Genomic DNA, 23,535 nt, shown 5'->3' on the forward strand with positions numbered 1-23,535 from the left:
TTAAACAGCTCAAATTTAAATAAATCGTACATAATGAAATGCACATTTTTCTACAATGAAGTCTGACTCTATGTGGTTAGTGAGAATTTAGCATGGTGGGACACATCTTTAATCTTAGAACATAGGATACATATGACATATACAAGAGGATTTGTGTGACTTTGAGGTCAACTTTGTCTTCACAGCAAGTTTCAGGCTATCTAAGAGTAAAGAGTGAGACCTTTCCACACACATGAGCTCACAAAAACACACATACACACACACACATCTTATCTTTAACTGATTTGGTTATTTTGTGTGGATCTATAATTTGACACATTTTCAAATTCAAAGTGAAACATCACACCTGTGGTTTGGGCTTTCATTTATATGTGTATGAATAATAAGAGTCTATTTTGTCCCTTTAATAAAACACATCTGAGTCTGGATTATAACAAATACCACAGGAATGCTCATCATTACATTTTGGTGAGAAATTCAAAAAAAATCATTTGCTTCTCGTTAAATCAAATCACTTATGAAAATCAATAGTTTCCTTTTCCTCACTTCAAGCCGAAAAAAATACTGATTTACAAATATTCATTTGTAAATGAACAGTTATTCATTCACATGGAAATATTTGAGAGTTATAGAAAGATATGGAATTCATAAAAGTGACTGAAAGAACATTTCTGATAAAAACTTAAAGATGTACTGATAGACTACAAAAATTCCTACCAATAAGCTATCACCAGAAAGTTGATTTTTTTTTTTATTTTAATGATACAAATAATATTCGCTGGATACCATAAAGACCCATTACCATATTATCTCAAATTTGTATTTTGAATTTAAATTAGAGTGGAGAGAAACAGAGACAGAGATGGGGGAGTCAGAAAATATATAAATACTAGTTCACTTTTCTAGGGCACTCAAAACTCGTGAGAGAATGTGAGTGTGATGCTAGATTATAGTTGCTTCCCAGAAAACCCAAGACCCAGTGCTTTCCCAAAGTAAAAACATTCCTCTAAGAACACTAGGCTGCTGGCCACTACTCTGTGCTCAGGAGTATTTTAAATCCTGGCAGCAGGGCCTATCTCAAGTTGAGCTTCAAAAAGGGATTTGTCTTTCTGAGGGAGAAGGGCATGGCAGCCACTGTCAAACTGCCCAGATGTCCAAGTTATTATGAGGACATTTGTCTGTCTAGACTTTCACAGAAGTAGTGGAAAACTCCCCAGGGAGAAACCCTCACAGGCATTTCATTTTTGAGCTTGTAAGAGAAGGGAAATGCAGGGGGGCGGTGATAGAGGATGTTTAAAAGGGAAAAAGACAATTACTAATTTTTTTCTCATTTGTGACATTGTCTAGAAGAAAACTTTCATTTTAGAAGCACATCAGTGCTATAAAATATTATTTTGAGAATATAATAAAAGTGATTTTGGAAAATGAAACACAAAATATTGAGCCAAGGGGACTCATACTCATATCTAATAGAATGATCACTACATTCATCAAAAAAAAAATTGTCTTGCAACCAGCACTGTCCAAAGGAGAGAAGGAGTGAAGACATACTTGATCCCTATTCTCTGTAGCAGCTAATGTGAGTTACAAGCTGAAGAAATATATCTGAGGACAAGACAAAAAAGGAAGATGTGAAAAGAAATGTGGCCACTTTAAGACGCTTTCCTACAGATAGGATTTGATAAAATAAATATATGTATTTGAGAAGAGCTGATTTGAGGAATACAACTTAGAAAATGAACAATGAAACACTATGTATATTTCTCTAATGGCTGTTCCCCCAATTCCCATTTTATTTATAGATCAAACTTAATTCAGCTCAGGAAGATTACACAGCAAAACTAAATTGCTTTTAATCAGACTGTTACAGTTAACAAATGAAGAGAATTCTTGGGCATCCCTGCAACACAAATTCTAGAACACTGACATTATCTCTGTGTCTCTTCCATACTACATCCAGAGAACTCACTGGGTTGGCAGGAGAGAGACAGACAGAGAGAGAGACAGAGAGTGAGAGAAACAAAAACAGACCAAGGAAGGTAAAGAGAATTAATCATACATATTTATTTATGTGAGTTATGTATATAGTACATGTGTATATATTACGTATGCATATATATGTACAGGTATCTGTGCCTGTGTACACTGGGGTACTTATTCCTCTATCATGTTCCACCTTATTCCTTTGCATCAAAGTCTCTCCCTGAGGTTGGAGCTTGCTGTTTTCAATTAGGCTGGTAGTCAGCAAGCCCTGAGACTCTCTCTTTTGGATGTACCACACTTCTGGGGTTGCAGAAGTACAGGAGACCACATCTATCACTTTATATTAGTGCTGTGGTCCAAACTCAAGACTTCATGCTTGCACATCAAACACTCTTGAATTCTAAGTCCACTCTCTGGCCTCTCATGTCTGTGCTCTTAAAGCAAAAGCTTATGCTAAGTATTTCAGACAATCCCAGATACCTGATTTAAGAGTGCCAATGTAGAAGCTGAGCCTCTTGATTGTTATTTATTGGATTTTAGAGCACGCTTTGAACAAAACGTTAAGGAAATTTCAGGTATGTTCTCCTGAATGTGTTTTTTGAAATGTCAGGATAACACGCTCCTTACAACTTCATTATTACAACAGTTTTGTTTTTTTTAATAATAATGCATTTTATGATGTCTACTGACTACCACATTCTGTAGTGCTCCTCTCCACTCCATCTCTATATAAATTGTATGTCCTATTCATTTAGTGTCACATTTATAACCAGTGACCACAATCCTACTCTTTCTCCTTTCATAGCCATCAACTACCAGGAGTTCCTCAACTAGGGGTGGTCCTCAAAGGCCCCTTTCCATGAAGTAGTTTTTTGCTGAGAGCAGTTCATAAGTTAGATCATAATTTTCCATGTAACTCTTAAAAGGACACATGTGTGTTTGTATATGTGAAAGCATGCATGTGTGTGTATGCACACACATACATACACATAATAAAACAGTAACAAGAAATATTAAATTTTTTTGCCTCTAGATGCCATGTTATTTTCTGTATTATGTTCATGTGTTAAGACAAATGCTGGATCATCAAATAGTTTCAGAACTAACAAGTTGGAACAAGTTTAGGAAGCACTAACTGCAAAACTATCAGCAATTGTATTTCTCCACATTCCTTATTTTACTTTGAATATTAATTTCGAGTTACGAGGGAAACAGCAGCAATGAAATATGAGAGAAAAAGAAAAGGAAAATAATGCCAATTCCACTCAAATATAATACAATGTAGTCAGAATGTAGTTTGCGCAGATTCAAAGTTAAAAAGAAATTATGGACAAATATGTATGTATGTATGTATGTATATGTATATGTATCTGAATATTCTACAATCAAAATGAAGTATAACAAAGAAAGTAGTATTTTCTATGCATGTTCAAACTGTATGGCCTTATATCTTAGGAGAAACTCTGTAGGATAGGGTAAGGAAACAAAGTGTAGAAGTTGGTCTGGAAATAATTATCTGTATATTTTGAAAATTTTTGCAAAGCTAAAAATTCATTCCATTGCCTGGGCAAAAGCTCAAATAAATGTGTGTATGTCGACTTGCATATGTATGAAGGTCCCTGACTGGAAGCGTGCTTGCGTGCGTGCGTGTGTGTGTGTGTGTGTGTGTGTGTGTGTGTGTGTGTGTGTGTGATTTCTGTTATGTCCTTTAATGACTTATGGGTATGAACCAGGTGGCATATTAAGCAACACAGCAATCACAGAATTGGAATTAGTTTAAGACATTTCAGCAATACATATAAGCGTATGGAAATTTAAAAATAAAGCTTCCCGAGTAGTGTGCATTCCATGATACCTTTCTGCTGTAATTGCACTTGAAGTTTCTAGTAGATCAAATCAATACTTCACAGAAATACTATCATATTTCAGTAGTTAAATTTTGTAGAAGGTAGCCATGGATGAGAATTTATTTCGACAAGTGCTTCATGATTCAATATGTAATATGTAATAATCCAAAGCATTCAGCTATTAAAGGAATACGACTGAAACACAACATTGGGATATGTGCATATTATATTATTTTAATGTGCAAACCACATTCATGGCATTAGCATTTAAACTTGATATTTTAATAGCATAGAAAAGGTATTGAATGTAAGCTAGTAAATAAGGCAGTGTTTATAAAAGAATGTTCCAAAGCTTAAGGGGAAAATTCATTTTTCATATAATTTGTGCATAAATGAAAAACCGTTGAAAGCAGCTCTTTGTTACAAAAGTGGAAATCAACTTTGTAATTTGGTGTGCTATTTATATTTTTCTACTTTCTTTTTTCTCATTCATATTTTTCTTGGCTATTATATTTCCATAATTAGTTTATATGGTGAATAGAAACAGAGAATAAAGATGAGATTTAAAGTAAGCTTATGTTTTAAATTACTACAAAATTTTGAATTACTAGATTCAAGGGTTAGAAAATAACAAGCCATGGTATAAAACACTTGTTGTCTGGTGGAAGGAAATTGATATTCAAGACCTAGCTCTTTGGGTAACTAGCTGGTAAATCTAGCCAAATAGTTTGTTTCATAGGCCTCACTATAGGATTTATGCAAACTAAGGTGTTTGACGAGTTGATCACTAAAGTTCCATTTTGAGTGATACAAAGAATTACTGCATCACATAATTTTAAGTTATATGTCAATCTTATCTTTCTACAATCAGTACACAAAAGAATTGTATTCCACAAAGTTATAATTTTTCTAAATTTCTACCCTAATAAATAAACTCAAACTCAGTGAAAATGTATAATGAAACCAGACAAGCAGAAAATGTTAACAACATAGTAGAATGCAAAATGCAAAATGCATAATCTTCTTAAAGCCATAAGAACAAATAAGTGACAAAAACCTAAAAATGTGACCATAGTTATTTGGAGTAAAGAGGATGAGGAGTTGTTAGGGCACTTTTAGGTTTGTGATTTTCTCTATCTTTTATTTTTATTTATTTCTTTTTAATGTCTCACATAGGATTTAGGTCAAGAACTGAAATGAATGTTAGAGAATACAAAAATATTATCTTAATTTTCTCTTTAAAATTTACTTGGATTTTACTCATGAACTGGGGAGTTAAGGAATAAATGTATAATGAATTCAGGACAAAAGTTTGAAAGACTAATAGCTAGTGCTGGGATGAACAAGGCACTCTACATGAGGCAGATGAGAAAACCTGGCTAAAAAAAAAAACTAACCTGCCCTTACCTTTCAAAATTGAAAGCAACCTAAGTAGCCACTCAAGCTCTCAGTGTAAGGGGTAGACTGTCATGACAACAAACCTGGGGAACTCTCCCTGTGTATGCAGAGCAGAAGCCTGACCAGCTGCTGTAAAGCAACATTTCACTTGCTGCAAATGGTACTTGACAGGAGTTGATAGCATACCAACACTGGGTATGCTTATTTTCACCAAATTCATATTTTAATAAGGTTGGAAAGAATGCATCTTTTTTATTTGTTTACAATACCCAGCATGTCTTATTACATGTGTGCATGCAATCATGAAAAATATTCTAGCGAATCAACTGAACATCAATCATGAGTGGACACACACTTCCTTCACCAACTCATTCCATTTCAATAGTATCCTAAAATGAGCCAAATAAGGAAAATATATTAGATAAGGAATGTATATTCATGCTGGCTGAGGATGGCTTGATATCTTCATCTCAGCTGAGATTTTCAGCCTGTGTCTTTACAGTAAGAACACACACTTAAGTGCTTGGAGCAGAAGTCAGATGGCTACTACCAATATTTGCTCCCGTATTCCCTATAAATGAAGCCCTGAGGGTCTGGGTATCCTAGACAACTGTGTTGTGAGGCCTCCTTTCCAACTGTGGGTTGTATAACTCCCAATGCTATTGCTCAGATATTCTTGAATAAAAAAGACCTTATAAAAATAAAATTAAACAAGTAGGCTGACCATTATGACTATAGTATAGCAGCAAGAATATAAATATGTACACATTTACAATCGTCAAAGGCTTACAAATCAAAACTGCTATAAATATAGAGAAAATAGAACTCCCTTTAGTAAGTAAATCTAAACATCCATTTAATAAAATTTGATATAAAAATTCAACATCAAGTTGATCCTATTTGGCCAAATAATTAACAAATGATTGATAATGTTTTTCAGTCTTCCCACTGATGGGTAGTGGTTTATGAACACAACTCTACAATAGAGGATATTAACATAATTTACTAAAAAATATCTTAATGAATGTAACAAGGTAATAGGCAGAGACATGGAGAACATTTACAGTTAGGGGGCAAGTTCACCTCATAATCTAAACCAAGATCTCATCTAATGTGTGTCCAAGCAGAACCATCTAAGTGTGGCGAGTCAAGAATGGTACAACATAAATCAGTGTTGGTAATAGAGATCTAGCCAGCACTATTCACACTGAATAGTGATTACTATAAACTCCTAATTATGTGCTCTGGAGAAAGACTGGGCCTTTCCCTCTATAATTTATAGTTCTTAAACTAGAAATCTATGACTTCAATTCAAATCTCAATGGCTTCTTAGCTGTTAAATGTAGGCTTACCCATGAAAACCGCTGATACAATCTGCTGTGCCCTGCTGTACATAAGCAGAACTTGACAAGAATAATGAGTTTTCTCTTTGATTTCAATGTGTAATGATAGTTTGCAAAGGGAGAAGGAAAAAAAAAATGACTGGCAGTTTGCTATGAAAATTCTTGAGAGGGTATCCTTGACTGAGCCAAAGAGTTCAACACAAATTTAAACAATATTCTTGCCCTCAGAAAATAGTCATTAACCTCATCCTAATTGTAGAACAATTCACTCTTTAGCTAAATACCTGGGCAGTTGTTTAGAGTCACAGCTGGGACCAGCTGAGAGCAGGGAGGACTGCAAGGGGAGGAGGGCTGGGAAAGATGTGTTAAAATGCTGTCTTGCAAAGTTGGCAAGGATATGAACCTTTACACTGTACTTATTAGCTCAAAAACCAAGAGCTCTTATTGCAGCAGCTAAGATATGCACAGGGAATAACTGCTTTTCCAGGATTACACTGTGTACTGGAATCCACCTGATCAAACCTGGACTTTGCATGGCTCCTCCTTTGCCAGCTAATTTCAGGGTTTGTTAAGGCCCCATGCTGATAACTCAGGCGCTTCACCTTCCATGTCACTGATTGTAAGCTCTGTAGGCAGCAGAAGGAAGCTACATTGTCTGTAGAAACTGATGAGGTTAAGTTCCATAAAAATGGGGCAATTAGAGTGTGTGGTTCTACTCTACATTTTGGATTGGAAACTATATCACAGATGGGTAAAACACTCAAAATCAAGTGTTTCCCTTAGTCATTAGTTTTTACTACACTTAAATGGAACCTAAAGCATGATCAACCCATTAGGTAAGTCCTCTGTTTAGGTTGTGAGGTGAACTTGCCCATTAGCTGTCCATGTCCCTTCCATGTCTCTACCTACTACCTTGCTTCACATGTGAAGGTCACTTTTAGTTAATTATATTATCTCATATGTTATAAATGTGCTCGCAAGCCACTCCCCATAATAAAATTCCATAAAAATTTCAAATTAATGTAGTGTTTTTCATCCTCTAAGGGTCTCACATACCCCTTTGTGTGAACAGAGGACCCAGGGATGAACGACTAGGCAAAAGGGTGGTCTGAGTGATTGCCTTCTTTGTTAGTGACTGCTACCTGGCACAGTACTCCGAGAGATGGTCCCTTCCACCTTGGTTAATTTCCTTCACCTTAAATGTTTTCTTAACAATATAGGGATCTTGTGAACAAACAGAACTCAAAGTCCTGTTCTCATCAAAGCTTGTTGTTCCTGTACCAGGCTCATGAAGTTATCTAACAATAATTGATCTTTGTGTTTGAATATTTTCAGTTGTCTAGGTTCAGAAGTACTTGCTGTCTTTATAAAAGGGCAGTGCCTATTAGTCTATATTGTATAAATGGCTTTCAATGAAGCAATTAAATGAGATTATAAATTAAAGAAATTTCATTTACAAAGAAAATTGCTACTATTCTTCAAATGTAAAAGTGATATCTTTTGAGGAGTATCTTAACAATGTGCCAATGTCCTACTTTGTATGTGTGTGTGGACAGAGAGAAAGAGAGAGGACGCAGAGAGAGAGAGAGAGAGAGAGAGAGAGAGAGAGAGAGAGAGAGAGAGATAAGAGAGAGACAGAGACAGAGAGAGATACAGAGAGAGACAGAGACAGATAGAGAATATATGAATAGAGGTGTATCTGAAGGTATATGCCTTTAATTTCAGCTGTATTTCATGCCCCCCAAAATTAGGAACTATGAATGTAGAAACAAATTAACTATACTTTGCCTTAGCTGAATTTCCCTTATAAATTGTTTTGGAAATATTCAAATTACAGCTATTTTCACTACTATTACTTTAGCTTTACCTCTGACCAAGAAAAATAGTAGTTACACTGACATCAAATAGCTCTATAATATTTGTACTGAGTTAGTATCTAATCAATGACATCAGTTGCTAAAAAAGTAACTCAGGCTCAGTGGTGGTAGCAAGTGTCTTTAATCCCAGCACTTGGGAGGCATAGGCAGGTGGATCCCTGTGAGTTGTAGGCCAGCCTGGTCTACAAAGGAAGTTCCAGGACAGCTAGAGCAGAGAAACCCTATCTCAAAAAAGCAGGGCAGATAACTCAGAGGCTTGGTCCCTGTATTTTTAACAACCCAAATAATACCGTCTTTTAAACGCTTTTGAGCATTTAACTTGGGATTGCCCAGGGAATTCAATGAGCCCTCCTTTATCACTGTAAGAAGGCAGCCCACACGATGCTATTGAAATAGCCATACTAATTTTCTTTGTGATATAAAATCATTTTAATAGAACCGTTGAACATAACTGATATGAAAGTGGGTGAATTTAACTCTGAAATTCCATGTTTATTGCTTCGAACTCAGCTACAAATGCTTGAATTTCAATGACAAAATTATGAATATTATTTAGATAAAATGAAACTATACATACATACATTCATTCAAATTTTAAAGGGTGGGTCTATGCCATATTAATATAGTGGGAAAATATAGAACTTTATTAAGATACTATATATAAAATATTAACAGCTGCAGCTATTAAAATGGCATTAAGTTCCCCTGAGTGAGGCTTGCATGAGGTGAGCTACCTTCTTCAGTCTGTTGAAGGGCAAAAATTGGCTTTGGTTTTTATACTGCTTGTTTCAACTCACTTGTTTGAGATATAATCACATAAAATTAATTTTCTATTAAAATACCAACAACCATAGTAACTTCCATCTTTCCAGTGAATTCCACCAAAAGTCTCATGATTTACTTGTTCTTTCAATGTGCAAATAAACTTAGAAAATGTTTCTATTGATTCAACAACAGAGTTATGTGAATTAGAGTAGATGCTATCTGGTTTGGTATTTTTCCAATGAAGATTTAAATGCAAGAGTTAACAAACTTTTAGCAATGACAATAAAAAATAGAGGTCAAGCACAAAACAATAGATATCTTCTGCCTTGCGAATTATGGCATTTATTCGATAATTGGTAAGGTTATAATGAGCTTCACTGAAAAAAATCATCAGGTTTTATTTCCCCTTTAGGTGCATGTTTCTGTGTGTATGAAAGACATGTGTTTATGTACTGTGTGTATGAACATACTATATATAAGCACGGCTCTATATATACATATATATGTAATTTAGATAGATTGAAAAGATATATCTACAAATCCAAATCTGCTTAGATTTGTCTGCAATGAGTACTAGAGGGCTTTAGTGTTTTCACATTCCTTTGCATTAACTAGTAACTTCATGTTCACCATGCATTATTTTTAAAATATTAGTAATTCATTTCTAGATAAAGTATAACTGATCTGAATTTGCTAGGATTTTTTTAGTTTTCTGAACCTCCAAGTTATGACAATATAGTCTGATTTGTTTTATTCTACTCTGTTATAAAATATAAGTTAAAATTATGTTATAAAAGATGAGTCAAACCTCTTTCTTCAAAGTCATTTTCAAAATTTCATTTTAGATATACATGCCATCTATAATCTAATATATTAAAGCACTCCATCATGCCTTATTCCCACATTCATTTTAATTCTTTTATTTGAGAGTTCCTACTAATCAAATTAAGTCCTAACTTTTTCAGAGAGTCTGGTACAGGGTGGAGTTTCTTAATGTTTGTTGGCATCCCAATCAGTAAACATTTATAACTTACATAAGAAATACATAGATGAACCCAACCTAAACATTTTAGGGTAATGACATCAAGGGTACAAAATTTCCCAAACCAGGGAAATCAAAAATCGATTTTTCTGATATAAGTCAAGGTCAGAGCACTGAGCTATGAATTTCCACCTATTTGGTACCTGTCATACCAGCTCTTTCTCAATATTCATTCCAACTCTTCACTTTACTTCATAAAAAGGTATCTTCATGACTGATTCTTTTTCCTTTCTTCAAAGTTCACACTAGCCAAACTCTAATCTCTTTGAACAACTTTTAAAGTACAGTGAAATATTATTTCTTGTGAGAAAATTTCCCTGCCACCCTCATAAAGGAATAAAGGGCAGAAAATGAAACCAAGGCTAACACTTGCTGTTGGAATTTCAAATATCTAAAGGAAAGCTGGCTGAGAGGTAATTTTTAATGTTAAAAGTGTTTTGCACAGTAAATTTCTCCACAATCCTGATGAGTTTTCATGCAGGTTTTACTTTTTATACATTTTATAATTGCATTTTCAGGGTACCTTCAAACATCCAATGACATAAAAACATAACTGAATCTATAAGAACTGTAAATTCTGTCATCTACAAATTCAAGATAAAATTTCTTGAAAGATGTGTCATATCTTGCTATGGAGGGCATTTCAAGGTCAGGTAGAAACCTAGTGCAAGGGAAACTCTCCCAAATCTACAAGGATGACCTAAGCTAATACTCCTTAAATTAGTAGATGCATAGCCTGAACTGGCCATATCCTGTGATCAAGTTAGTGACTATCCCAATTGTCATCAGAGAGCCTTCATCCAGTAAGTGACGGAAACAGATGCATAAACCCACAGCCAAACACCAGCCAAGCTAGGGAAAAAATATTAAAGAAATAGAGGGAGAATTGTATGAGCCAGAGGGGCCACAATCATCATAAGGAACCTACAGAAACAACTAAGCTAGGCTCATAGGAGCTCATAGAGACTGGACTGATAGCTAGGGAGCCTACATGGCACCACCCTAGGCCATATACATATATCTCACAGTTGTGTATCTTGATTTATTTGTGGGATTTCTAGCAGTGGGAGCAAAGCCTTTCCTTGACACTTTGGCTGGCTTCCTTGTCTTAGACTTAATGCAAGCGAAGTAGTTTAGTCCTACCTCAACTTTTTTGACACCCATGGGAGAACTACCCCTTTCTGAATAGAAACAGAGTTTGAATTGAATGTATTGGGGGAAGGATGCAGAGAAGAGTTTGAAGGAGGAATAGGAAGGGAGGAGGTAAGGGAAACTGCAGTCTGGATGTAAAATAAATGAGTATGTTTAATTTAAAAAGAAATGCTTGCTTAAGACATTGAAGGTATTTAATCATTTGGGTTTTGATACTAAAGCATGATTAATTAGTCTCCTTATTTTATCAAGAGTTAAAGTAGAAACAGTAACTGGCAATATATATTTAATGTAGCAAACCTTTAATAGGTCTTGGATGTAATTCTTCAGAATGGCAGGGGTGGGAGGGACATGGTAACAGAACAGTAAAATGTTAAATTACCTGACCGTCCATCCCGCTGGAAATCCACGTGATACCATTCTCCGTCATTCACTTTCTTCTGCAGGGCTTTTATTTTTATAGTACCTGACCCCATGTCTAAGAGGAGGTACAGGTGACCATCCAGCATTTCAATAGCAAAAAAGTCAACCTTAATCATCTGTGGGTGCTTGGCATCCTTTTGATGTCTTGGCTTGCCATGGCTGAACAAGATCAGGCCATTTGGCTCTGTTGTACGGAAATCAAATGATATTGAGCCTGTTTTCTTTGCATTCCATTTAGGCAAAGAAATGAAAGACTCTGGGGTTTCGAAAGTTATTGGGTCTAATGTTGCCACATTTTCACACTTAAATGCCACCACTCCATGGATCTTCATCTTAGGATCTCCTTGCTTAGCAAGTCGAGATAATTCCAGCCTTACATCATTATTTTTATATACAACCTGTGGGTAGAGAACAGCAGTGAGAATCTAGATTTCATATTTGAATATGCATAATTTATCTGCAGTTCACTGAATTTTCAAGTAGATCATTAAAAAAATCTAAACATTAATTGATTTTGTTGTATAAAGTTTTTTTTCAAACAAATAAATTTTAGCTATCAACTCACCAAACATAAACCTTTTGAATTTTTTTAACTGAAGCATAGAGGTATGTAGGTACAGATAGTAATATGAATATATCAATTGTCTACCTTTCCTTTGCAAATTAACTATGAGAAGTTGATGCACTGAAATTTCCCCCCAAAGACCCTGAAACTGAAATACCATTGTACTGTGTTGCACTGTGCTCTGTGCTGAGCTAATATATGAACACAGTTGGAGGACATACAAAACAGTCTTCACTAGTCTATCAGTCTGTGGTGGTGGTGCTTGCTTTACTTTTGATTTTTTTGAGGGGGGCAGATAAATGCTGTCCTATACTGTTGTTGGCCAACACACTTCTTCTAAATGGGAAAGGTGGTTCTGGTTGCCTGAGGATAATCACGGGGCTTTTGGGACATCAAATAACACACTCTGTAAATTCATTGGCAGGCTCTTAATATCATCCATCAGCTATTATATTGTATTTGCAAAACTCTTAAGTATTTTGACATAATATATTTTCTCTACAATATGCATATGATGGATAGTCACATTTATGCAACATACACAGCTTATACTGACTTTAAGGCAAATTAGTTATTTATATCAAGACAAGCATAAATCCATTTAAGAGACTGAAAATTTCAAGGAGACCAACACTGTCAGGTTCTAAATTCATTTATTTACAAATGATGTTGTCAACAAAACCAAGTCATTAGGCATTTCTTTCAAAGGAATAGCCAAATTGAACCAAGAGAAAAGATGAGTTCTTGGATGTGATTACACTGTAAATAGCTTTCCTTGTCAGCAATGAAGGTGAAGAACCAGCTTCCAGAGTTCAAATTCAGATGTAAGCATTACAAAGAGTATAATCACTATACACCTCATTTCTCTCCCTTTTCTCATTTCTATCCCATAGAGGTAACTCCATGGGATAGTTGTAGTGATTAAATAAGAAAAGTCACGTGAGAAAATCTATGTAAAGGCAAGGCAATGTCAACTGCATTATAAGACTTAGATTAGTAATTATATCAACCTACATGAGACTAGATAGTCATCTCTTTATCACAGCTGAAAATCTACCTCTATGGTTTTCAGATCATTAGAAAAATAAACTAGGAAATGAAATCCATAACCATAATTGGTTTTTATATTTGATTTTTATCAAATGAACAAGAGACAATGTTGAGGCTGTGGCTTCAGTTTTCTTTTAGCTTCAGGAAGGATTAATTTGAAGAGCAGGATATCATTTTTTCTTTGAATAAATATGTACAATGGTTTAACAAGCACCTACTGACAACAAAAGAAGAGAAAATGAATTTAAGTGATTTCAAAGAGGAACTACGCTAATTCTTGAGAATACTGTCTTAAAAAAAGAGAAACAACTATTATTATGCCTCAGAAAAGTTGATTTAGGATTGTCTTTCTTTGGAGATCTTTAGCACTGAAAAAAAAATGCCTTTCAAGGGAGATTTTTAAAGCTTTCATCATGACTTTCACACTATTCAGCCTGCTATTTTTTTTTATAATTCCTTGTGGTTTATATATTACTATTTGGAGATAATTTGGGTATTTATTAGGACTGAGTCCTTTCCTGATCTGAGTGACACAAATGCCTCCATTTGTCAATACTAGCATATTAGCTACACACTTAAGTCCATTTCACAGATTTATTTCTCACATGACGAAGCATGTTGTCCTAGCTCATGAATAGGACATCATCTACTGGAAATTTGGAGGTAAAACTGTTAGCAAGGATTTTAGTAGCAGTTTTATAATTTTATGTGTCTTAGTAATGAGGGCATTCAGGAAGATATTAGAAGAAAGAAGAAAATTCCCTTTAATATACTGTTCAGAGTGAACCATACAAAATACGCCCCACAGGGATGCAAAATCAATTCCCAACTTGATCTACCCCTTTGTGTAAGTAGGAACCTTGCTTACTGCTGACTAGTACTAAGTTAGTGCTTGGCATAGAGCAGGCAGCCAATAAATGTTTGCTAACAGATGAATCAAATTCTTCCCTCACTCTATCAAACTGAATTCTCAGATTATAGACTTTAATAAAACATCATAATTAAATTTAGGCATGCAAGTAGAATATGGAAAAAATGTGACATTGTGGACTAACTTCAAAAATAAAGTACCATATTTTTAAATGTATTTTTCAAGGACAATGTTTAACCATTTGTGGAATCCAGTTTGTGAACATATTGACCAACACACTGAGAAAGCTCATGTTCATGTTATTTTGTAGGGTGTGAATTACTTCTGGAGTGAATAATGCCCATGTGAAAACTGGAGAGATGAAAATGTATTTTCCTGGCCTACTCTTGCTGTTCATTTTTTCTCCCCATTTTTCACTCACTGAAAGATCACTCTGAAAAACAGAAAAGCAATCTGAGGTGGATACAATGGCTCATTCCTCTCAGGTTACCGAGATTCCTTCATCTGACCCACATTCCATAATTACCCTGTATTACCCAAGTTAGATTTTCTTTTATAATCTCTAGTTCAATTAGACTAATGAGTGAATGAAGGGATTCCAAGCCTTCTTAGAATTCACCTGCAAGCTATTTTTTTTTCTTTTCAGAAAGAATATGATGTTTAATCATAGGATTATTTTCCTTTACAATTGTTCATGTAGAAATTTGAGTCCCACTTTTGAATTGACAGTATAGTATAAGTTTACATTGGTGTTTACCTAGTTTAAATTTTAGAATCAAGGGTCTGGGGGAATTCAAAATGTTGTCTTTTACCTCCCTGCTCCATTGGCTACTACCTAACCAGCAAAGGGAGACAGACAAGATGCAGCTTTTAGAATGTTCTTGCTTTATCTTTCTGTTTGTCTGTTTTGTATTTAATCTGCTGTGTAATTTTAACTCACTATTATTATGTCTTTCCCTTTTCTTTTATATGTTAAGAACTTTAAAAGTGTCTCTTTAAGATTAATATGCAAGAATAGAAAACAGTTTGTAGGTGTAGACCTGACATTTGAGGCAGATAATACTGAATATAGTACCTGATCTTGATAATAGTCCTGAAAAATAGGTCAATAATGAAGGAGGAACAATTTCAGTTATAGGATGTACAACTGACAATCGAAAAAAAATATTATTTTAATTTGTATGCTATTATCTATGCTCAGTGTCCTCTGTGTATCTCATGATCCTAATTTCAAACATTAACAAGTGAAAAGAAAGACATGTCATACATGGGAATTCTTAGAGAGGTTTCCCTCTTAATGTATGTGATTTGGGCCAGAAAGAAAAGACACAATGTCTCATTTGTCATTCTGAAGGTTTTCTGTTGTGGGTTGGATACTGGGATAGTGTTCCCTATTTTTAAGCAAACTGAAATACTAATCCACTAACAAAGAGAAGTCCAGACGACCTCAGTATATACAGCTATGCCTTGAGGGTATGGTAAAGTTTTCTGCAGAGGCAGCTGATAGACACAGTTCTTCACAGAGAGTGGGGGGTGGGATATGAAATTACTAGGGAAAAATTTACCACTCAAATGAGGGCTTTTAAAAATAAGGATATTCATCAGTTAAGATACTTCAAGGAGGTTCTTGAATTAATTGCCATGTACTAATTAAGGATTTGAATAATTAACTGACAGTGTGCAGGGTGATAAAAGAAGCCCTGTAGATGCATAGGCATGGCGATGGGCAGAGCCTATCCAGAGTTCATGAATGTCCCCTTTAAAACCATCCTGGAGTTTCTTTCCATGCTTGAGAATACATACATGAGGATGTTTGCTTTTAATTTTGTCCTGTCTAGGATCTCTCCATGCCTTTTCTCAGCATGGGAGTGAATAGGTCTACAACTTGACCAAAGGGTAGCCCACAAGCAAGGAGTAGAAGAGCTATTCCAAAATAGCAGGAAGTTCTGTTTGGTTGGCATAGTCCAAGGAACAGCCCAGAAATAAAATAATACGTATTAAAACTCATATCAACATTATTAATTTATTATTTGAAAATTATGTCTTAATGATATGTGAAATTTAGTCAGATAAGCACTGTTGTTCATATACTAAGGTAAAATGCTTAAGAAAATGTAATTTTATTCATTTCCCTATACATGTATCCTGTCCAGTGGAATGTAGCCCACTGAGGATAGAATAGTTTCCTTTAAATATTTGTTCATTATATATATATATACATATATATATATGTATATATAAGGATTTTACAATGATACATATATTCAAATATAATATTTCAGTGCTACTAAATACAAATTTGTTAAACTACAATAGTCTAAGTTGATATTTACTAGTATTTATAAAATACCTACATAAATTATAGTATGTGATACATCTCTCCAAAATAGGTAAGTAGCAATGCATGGTGGTATAAACCTTTAATACCAACATTTTGGAGGCAGAGGCAATTGGATATCTAGGAGTTTGAGGGTAGCCTAGTTTACATAGTGAGTTCCTGTCTCAAAAAAAAAATGATATGTAACACAGATCAGTGAATGTTATGAAAATAACCAAATAAACATAAACGATATGGTAATTTAAACCTAAGAATTCCTGGCTAAAACACTAAGATTATCTTTATTTGATATTACAAATGCATTGAACTCAAAGCAAGGTTTAGCATTTAAAAGGTTTTCACAGTCCAAATGAACATAGACTGTAGCTAAAACAGAAAAAAATAAAGAAAAAGAAAAGAATAACTTGCTTATTTTATGACTAAATAAAAGTAGAAAATTAGGCTAAGTATGGTGGTTCCTACAGTCAGGAGACAGAGACAGGACTATTACAAAATCCAAGCCAGTTTTGGCTACACAGTAAGCTTCGCGCTAGGCAGATTGTTTCTTTTAACAAAACAGAAGTAATCAAGAACAAAGACAGAAAATTCATTTTTTTTCTTTCTATGTTCTTACCACCATAGGGAGACAATTTAAAAAGCTAAGACAATGGATGTCACTTTCCTTCAAGTATTGCATTCATTGTTGCCCTAACTTCTACCAACCATCATTTATTCTGGAACTCACTTCTTTAAAGAGGCAAATGAATATTTTATTGACATTAACAGGCCATAGAACCAACGGGATCATGAGACACAGACATTCTCATTAGTAGAGCTACTGTGCCACCCATGGCGGTCTTGCGTCTATGGGGCTGACCCAGGAACAATTAGTGATGAGAAGGACAGTCAAGTCCATACAGCCCCCACAAAAAGTAACCAAATATAATGCTAAGAAAAATAATACAAGACACTGAATACTGTTAGAGGAAAATGGGGGATTTCAAGGATGATGGAGGTTATTAGGGGGAATGGTGGGGTTCTTTCTAGGGAACATTTCTCAACAAAAGCTTGTGGCATTTAAATTTATACCAAAAGTTCCTTAGAATCTGGGCTGGGGGAAAAATCAACAATATTTTGCTGAAGCATTGTGGAGATGTAGTCTGGAACACAATTGGACAATGTTATGTATCTTTTTCATAAAGTGTAACAAAATAAAATCATCAGTGCTTTGCCCTTCCCCCATACAATAGGCAAGGCCATGGAGACAATGCCCCAGGGTAACAGGCCCCTATAGCAGTCTCCAAGGCTGTGATCAGTAAGCAGCACAACAATCAGGACTAGGAAATAGTGATGCCCATTTTTCTCACAACTATGATTTCATAACTTCTTTAGGACATGAATTTTAGAAACTCTGTGTTGAATTTCTGTAATGTCAGGTTTGAGAAGGATTTTCTTTATGCCAAACGTAAACTTGATCAGTCCTCTTATTTTCCAATGAGGAAACTGAGGCTCAGAAAAGCTAGAGGTCTGTAAAAGTTTTTCTCATCTCCTACGCTAGGTACCATAACCGAGATGTCACACTTCTTCCAATGCTGACATAAATGAATGAATGGACCATGTCTCTTACTCGAGGCTCTTACCAGCAGTACATGAAAGGTATGATGGGAGATGCCATTCTGTAAATGTTTCTCATACTGGTTAATGAATAAAGCACTGTTGGCCAATAGGAAAGGAAGATAGGAGGGACTAGGAGACAAGGAATAAGGAGGAGTCAAGATGGAGAGACTGGGGAGACGAGATGCCTGCCATATTCCCCGATAACATGAGGCCATGTGGAAATACATAGATCAACAGAAATGGGTTAATAATTAAGGCAGAGCCAGCTGATAAGAAACTAGTACCAGGCCAAGAGCATCATATCAAATACAAAGTCTCTGTGTGTTAATTGGGGCTGACGCGGCGGCGGGACCAGAGCAGCTGCGGGACCAGACCAGCTGCTGGAGGAAAAACCTTACTCCTTACAAAGGTACCTCTCTTTAATCCTCTTTCATTGGAATAGGAATGTCAGAGGAGGGAATCATAGCCTGTTTACAGGCAATGACACAAACGCCTTAGCTGCCAACTAGGTTGATGCTCACATATGGAAGAGGAAGTTCTAGGGGAAGAAGTGCACAGCAGTTCCTCCAATGATGATTTTAGTTGGACACTGAAGGAGTTTAGCAGAAACAACAAAATACAGTGTTTACTAATATTTTGAAACTGGGAGATGAGTATGTTTAGCAACAGGTCTTTCACAAACCAGAATAAATGAAGGGCAAAAGTTTCAATTCCAAACCAGGAACTGTTGCTGAAAGGGGCAAGATCTAGTGACTTTATTCAAATTGTTTTATCTGTGTGTCTCAGTGAAGGAAAGATAATTAATAATGTCTTCAGGAAAGCCATCTTCAAATAAACAAGTGTAATTTCTTTGAACTAAAAACAATGAGAGCAAATGTCCTGTCTGGATTAACTAATAAAAATTACTTTGCAATCTTACCCCCATAAGTCAATTAAATTTCTCCTATGATAAAATTTTACACCTTTTTCAAAGACTTGGCCTTAACTATAAATACAAGACATATAATAGTTTGTGTTTAGGTACTTACTGGTCACGTATGCATCCAGTATGAATATATATATATATACATATATATATATGTATATATATATATATATATACACACCTTATAAAATAAATTATCATTTACTATAAAGTCTTTCTTTTTCTTGCTGAAATGACACGTTGTGTATTGCTGGGCATATTCTAAGGTTCTGACATTTCCATATATGATTTTCCCAGCATGTTCGTATGTTTACCATGTCAGTATTATAAAATTCTTCCCAGGAGTATTGATATTATTTCTATGTAAAAATATTTGTTATTTGATTGAGAGATAGATAGATAGATAGAGATTAAAACATTATTTTAAAGTGATTTGAAATGGACAACAAGGTAACTGAGAACAGAATAGGAAGAAGTCTTTCATCTGTGCCTGAACTAGGCTCCTATCTCCTTGTTGTGTCACCTGCTTGCCTCTCTCCATAAGCACAGTTATCACTCAGAGTGCTGATCTAATTTGTATCATCTCCTTCAGGGCTGAAAGGCAGAGAACCCACTTTGTTAAGTGTAATGATATTACTTATTCTGTTTCTAGGAGTGGCAGAATCTCTAAAGGTAGTTACTGGGATGAGCCCTCCTGGCCCTTCCATGGTAAAGCTTCTCCCTGGAGCAGAAGTAATTCTCTCACCCCAGAAACTAGAATGACACTTCAAGCAATGATGGTGATGCAGACTTCTGACCATTCCCAGAGCTATGAAAATGATTAATGAATGCACATCTAAGCAAGAACAGCTTTAATTAATGCCCTTGCCTCTTACCCCAATTTTTCCTCTAGTTGAGTTTAAAGCATGTGTCTGAATCCTAGAAGATGTCTAGTATCTCTAGAACCTTTGCTGCATCTGTTTTAGTCTATTCCTTATTTGACCATCATTAGTTTCTTTCAATATCATGTCAGAGAAGGTGAGCAAACCAAGTCTGTTAGAGCTGCTAGATTCTGAGCATATGTCCCCAACATTCCTGTCATATGACTTCTGTTTAAGGTGAAAAGTACAAATTGATTTCTCTCATTCATGGTTACATATTGGAACCTACATGTTTTTAAATTTCTCTTATGTCATTGAATTTTAAGAATCACCACATTCAATACTTACATACACAAGGATCTGTAGCTGAACATTTTCTTTTGTCTTGCTTAGCTATTTCTTTTTGGTTCAGGTCTACATTACTTATTATAGATTTAAAATATATTCTGCAATGTCTAATAAGCCATTTATGTTAGTTATTCTATACCATACAGACATGATAGCGCAATGAGTTTTGTGCTTTCTCTGGGTATAGGATAAATGTTTGGAATGGTATTTGCAAATAATAAACATTTGTAACTATTCAAGTGTCTTGGATCTTCACAACCCCAATACAGCCAAGTTATACATTAAAGTTCACTTAACAGGACTTATTAATTTTTGAGATTCTATAATATAATTGCAGCATTTCTCCCTACCCATAAAGGAATTTTTTTATTTTTACTTATTTTTTTTATTTATTTGAGACAGAGTCTCATTATATATCCTCAGTTGGTCTGGAACAAAAGTTTTTCCTCCATTTCCTAAGTATTGGGATTACAGGCTTGCACCACTACATTTGCTTTAAAGGTAATTCTGAATTATGAAAGGAAAACATATCTTGCTTAGAATTAATATTCCTACTTCTACAGTTGATACCAAAGTTGCAATTTATAAAACAGTATGTTTTGTATTTTAATGTATTGGGACATCTAGCCTCATCCTAGAAAAAAATAGTTTTACTAGTTGGAGGCCAGACATTCAACTACAGAAGGAAACAGTGACGAAAATAGAAAAACAACAAATGCAATTGTAAACATGTTCACTATACTTTAGCAATCACAAGGCCCTACAGGAGCTTTCTGTAGGGAGAAACCAGAACGTGGTGCCTGTGAGTTGGAGATGCTCACAGATGGGGTGAAGTACTTATTTCCTTTGAATGGCATCTCATCAGGAGGTAAAGTTGCTTGCCCAAGACACAAAGCTAATTCTCTGCAAGTAGTGAACAAATGTGTTCTAAGTATTACCACTGAGGACCTGGTATAGCCTCTTATTTGTAGAGTGTTCATGCTATAGGGGTGTTCTGTCTGGTTTTTCACTTCATGGTGAATGTGGCATGGTGAATGTCAGCACTAAAATATGGATACCTCGATTAAACCTCACTAACTGGTGCCCATGGGATCTGGTCATCTAATTGCTGGATTATCTAAATTGCAGGAAGAACCTTTCCTTCCCTAGCATTCTGTCTGTACTGCTCACTCAAGCCTCCACCTGGGCTCCAGGAAGCAAACAGGAGAAGCTGACATTTAAGACAGCCAACACTACTGTTTGCAGCACCTGCAATGGAAAGACATTGCAAAACTGACTTGCTCCTGTGGAGTGGGAGGATTGTGTAAATCCAAAGTTTATTATTATCTGATAAATCAAACATATGGTGTATATTTTTAAAGATTATCTGTGTGTATGTGTGTGGGGTGGTGTGTATGTGTGTGTGGGGGTTGTGTGCATGCAGTCATTAGTTCACTTAACCAGTGTCAGTGCCTTGGTCAGCTTTCAGATTCCCTGTGAAGTAGTTCTCCTCCTTCTTAAGGATGTCATTAGCCTTCTTTGGCAATGCTAGTAATGTATATTCAGACATGCAGTTCTATGTGCTTGACATTGGACACCATGCAAAGTATTGTCACCATTCTAATCTTAAAAGAGCAAGGTCCTGGAACTGAGAAGACAGCTCAGTGGCTGGGAACATTGGCTTTTCTTCTGAAGAACCCAGTTTCTATTCCTACCACTCACACAGTGTGTTAGAAAAATGTTTGTAATTCCAGTCCCAGGGGATCTGACTCCCTTTTCTGACCTCATCAGGGACATACATGGTAAACAGACATGCATACAGGCAAAATAATCATACACATAAATACATTTTAAAATAAAAATAATTAATGTACAAGGTCATATATGTTAAAATGTAAGTGTCTAAGAGAAATATTCTCTATATTTATATAAATAAGGGACTACTTTCATAAAAAACAAGCATCTTTCCAGTAATTAATCACCCTCACATGTGAATGTCTATGTAAGTACTCTGAAACTGTCATTGTTTTGTTTTCCTCTATTTCTTTACCTTGTTTTATTTTTTTTATGAAGGATACATCTTGTAATATCTCATCAGCTAAGCAAAGAATATTTAAGAAATACTTAGGTTGATAATTTAAATTTTATTAATACATTTTTAAAAGGTCCAAATGAGGTAGCCTCTAAAAATTCATCACCTTAGTTGACAGACTTACACCTGATGGAGATACATGCTATCGTGAACCTGTACTACAATGAAGAATATGGTTTGTTGAAAACTTGAATATATATAATTGTTCATTTTTCAGTCCAAAATCCCTAAAAAGTGTGAAGACCGCAGGTTGGGAACTTTTATTTTTCAATTATGACTGTTAAGTGCTAGGGCATCTCGTTTTAATGCAATCCTTAATTACTTCCTTTGCAAAGCCCCCAGTGTATCCAGTGTCAGATGGGGTGCATCTTTTGCCAGAGGTTGCTTAGTTCACTGTTTATTTAATGAATGGGGTTTTATGTGCAGCTGAATTTCTCATGGCACATGTTAGGAAATCCTTGGCAGCATTTAAATTGGAGAACTGAGAAACATATTGGCTCTGCGGAAGCTCAATCAGTTCCCAGGCAGGAGCAGAGCCTTTGCCAAGGAAAATGCACCAAAATAAAAAATACCAACATCGAATGTGTGCACAATCCAGGGAAGACTGAGTTTGGCATCAGGAATAAGTGAATGGTTATCTCAGATATCTAAAGTGATCACACATGGCAATGGAGGAAAGGCTTTGTAAGCCTGGGAGAGAAGTAGGTATGGTAGAAAGATGTATATGTGTTATCATTGCCTACAAAATGCCAGTGCTAACTGCCAGGTCAAAAAATAAAAATATAAAAAAAGAAAGTCTCATGTAACTTCCCATGTCTTTTTATGATGGAGACATGTTTATAAGTCACTAAATTTTTAATTTTAATTTTAATTTTAAATGTGTAATATGAAATACTCAGTCATTGGACATTAAGAAATGACCATATAAGTGACGGAGCAACTTAGACCCAATATACAGATGGCTGTGCTATTTCTTGTGCTTTGGTAAGACACTTATCTGTAGTTTCCCTTTAATTGTAGTAACCATAGGTTCATTTATCATAGATCTGGAAAGGGAGATCCTGCGACATGTCATCTGGGT

General features: G+C 35.3%; 1 protein-coding gene across 39 annotated transcripts in view; it reads right to left on the reverse strand.

The window, feature by feature from the left end:
• Nrxn1 (neurexin 1) overlaps window positions 1–23,535 on the reverse strand; it is a 1,037,700-nt gene that overhangs the window by 578,733 nt on the left and 435,432 nt on the right. For all 39 annotated transcript variants that reach the window (XM_051175288.1, XM_051175287.1, XM_051175279.1 and 36 more), the window contains one exon: window positions 11,790–12,228. In XM_051175288.1, coding sequence (XP_051031245.1) covers window positions 11,790–12,228 — 439 coding nt within the window. The remainder of the gene's footprint in view (window positions 1–11,789; window positions 12,229–23,535) is intronic.

This window comes from Phodopus roborovskii, unplaced genomic scaffold (genome assembly GCF_943737965.1).
Source record: "Phodopus roborovskii unplaced genomic scaffold, PHOROB, whole genome shotgun sequence".
Classification (NCBI taxonomy): domain Eukaryota; kingdom Metazoa; phylum Chordata; class Mammalia; order Rodentia; family Cricetidae; genus Phodopus; species Phodopus roborovskii.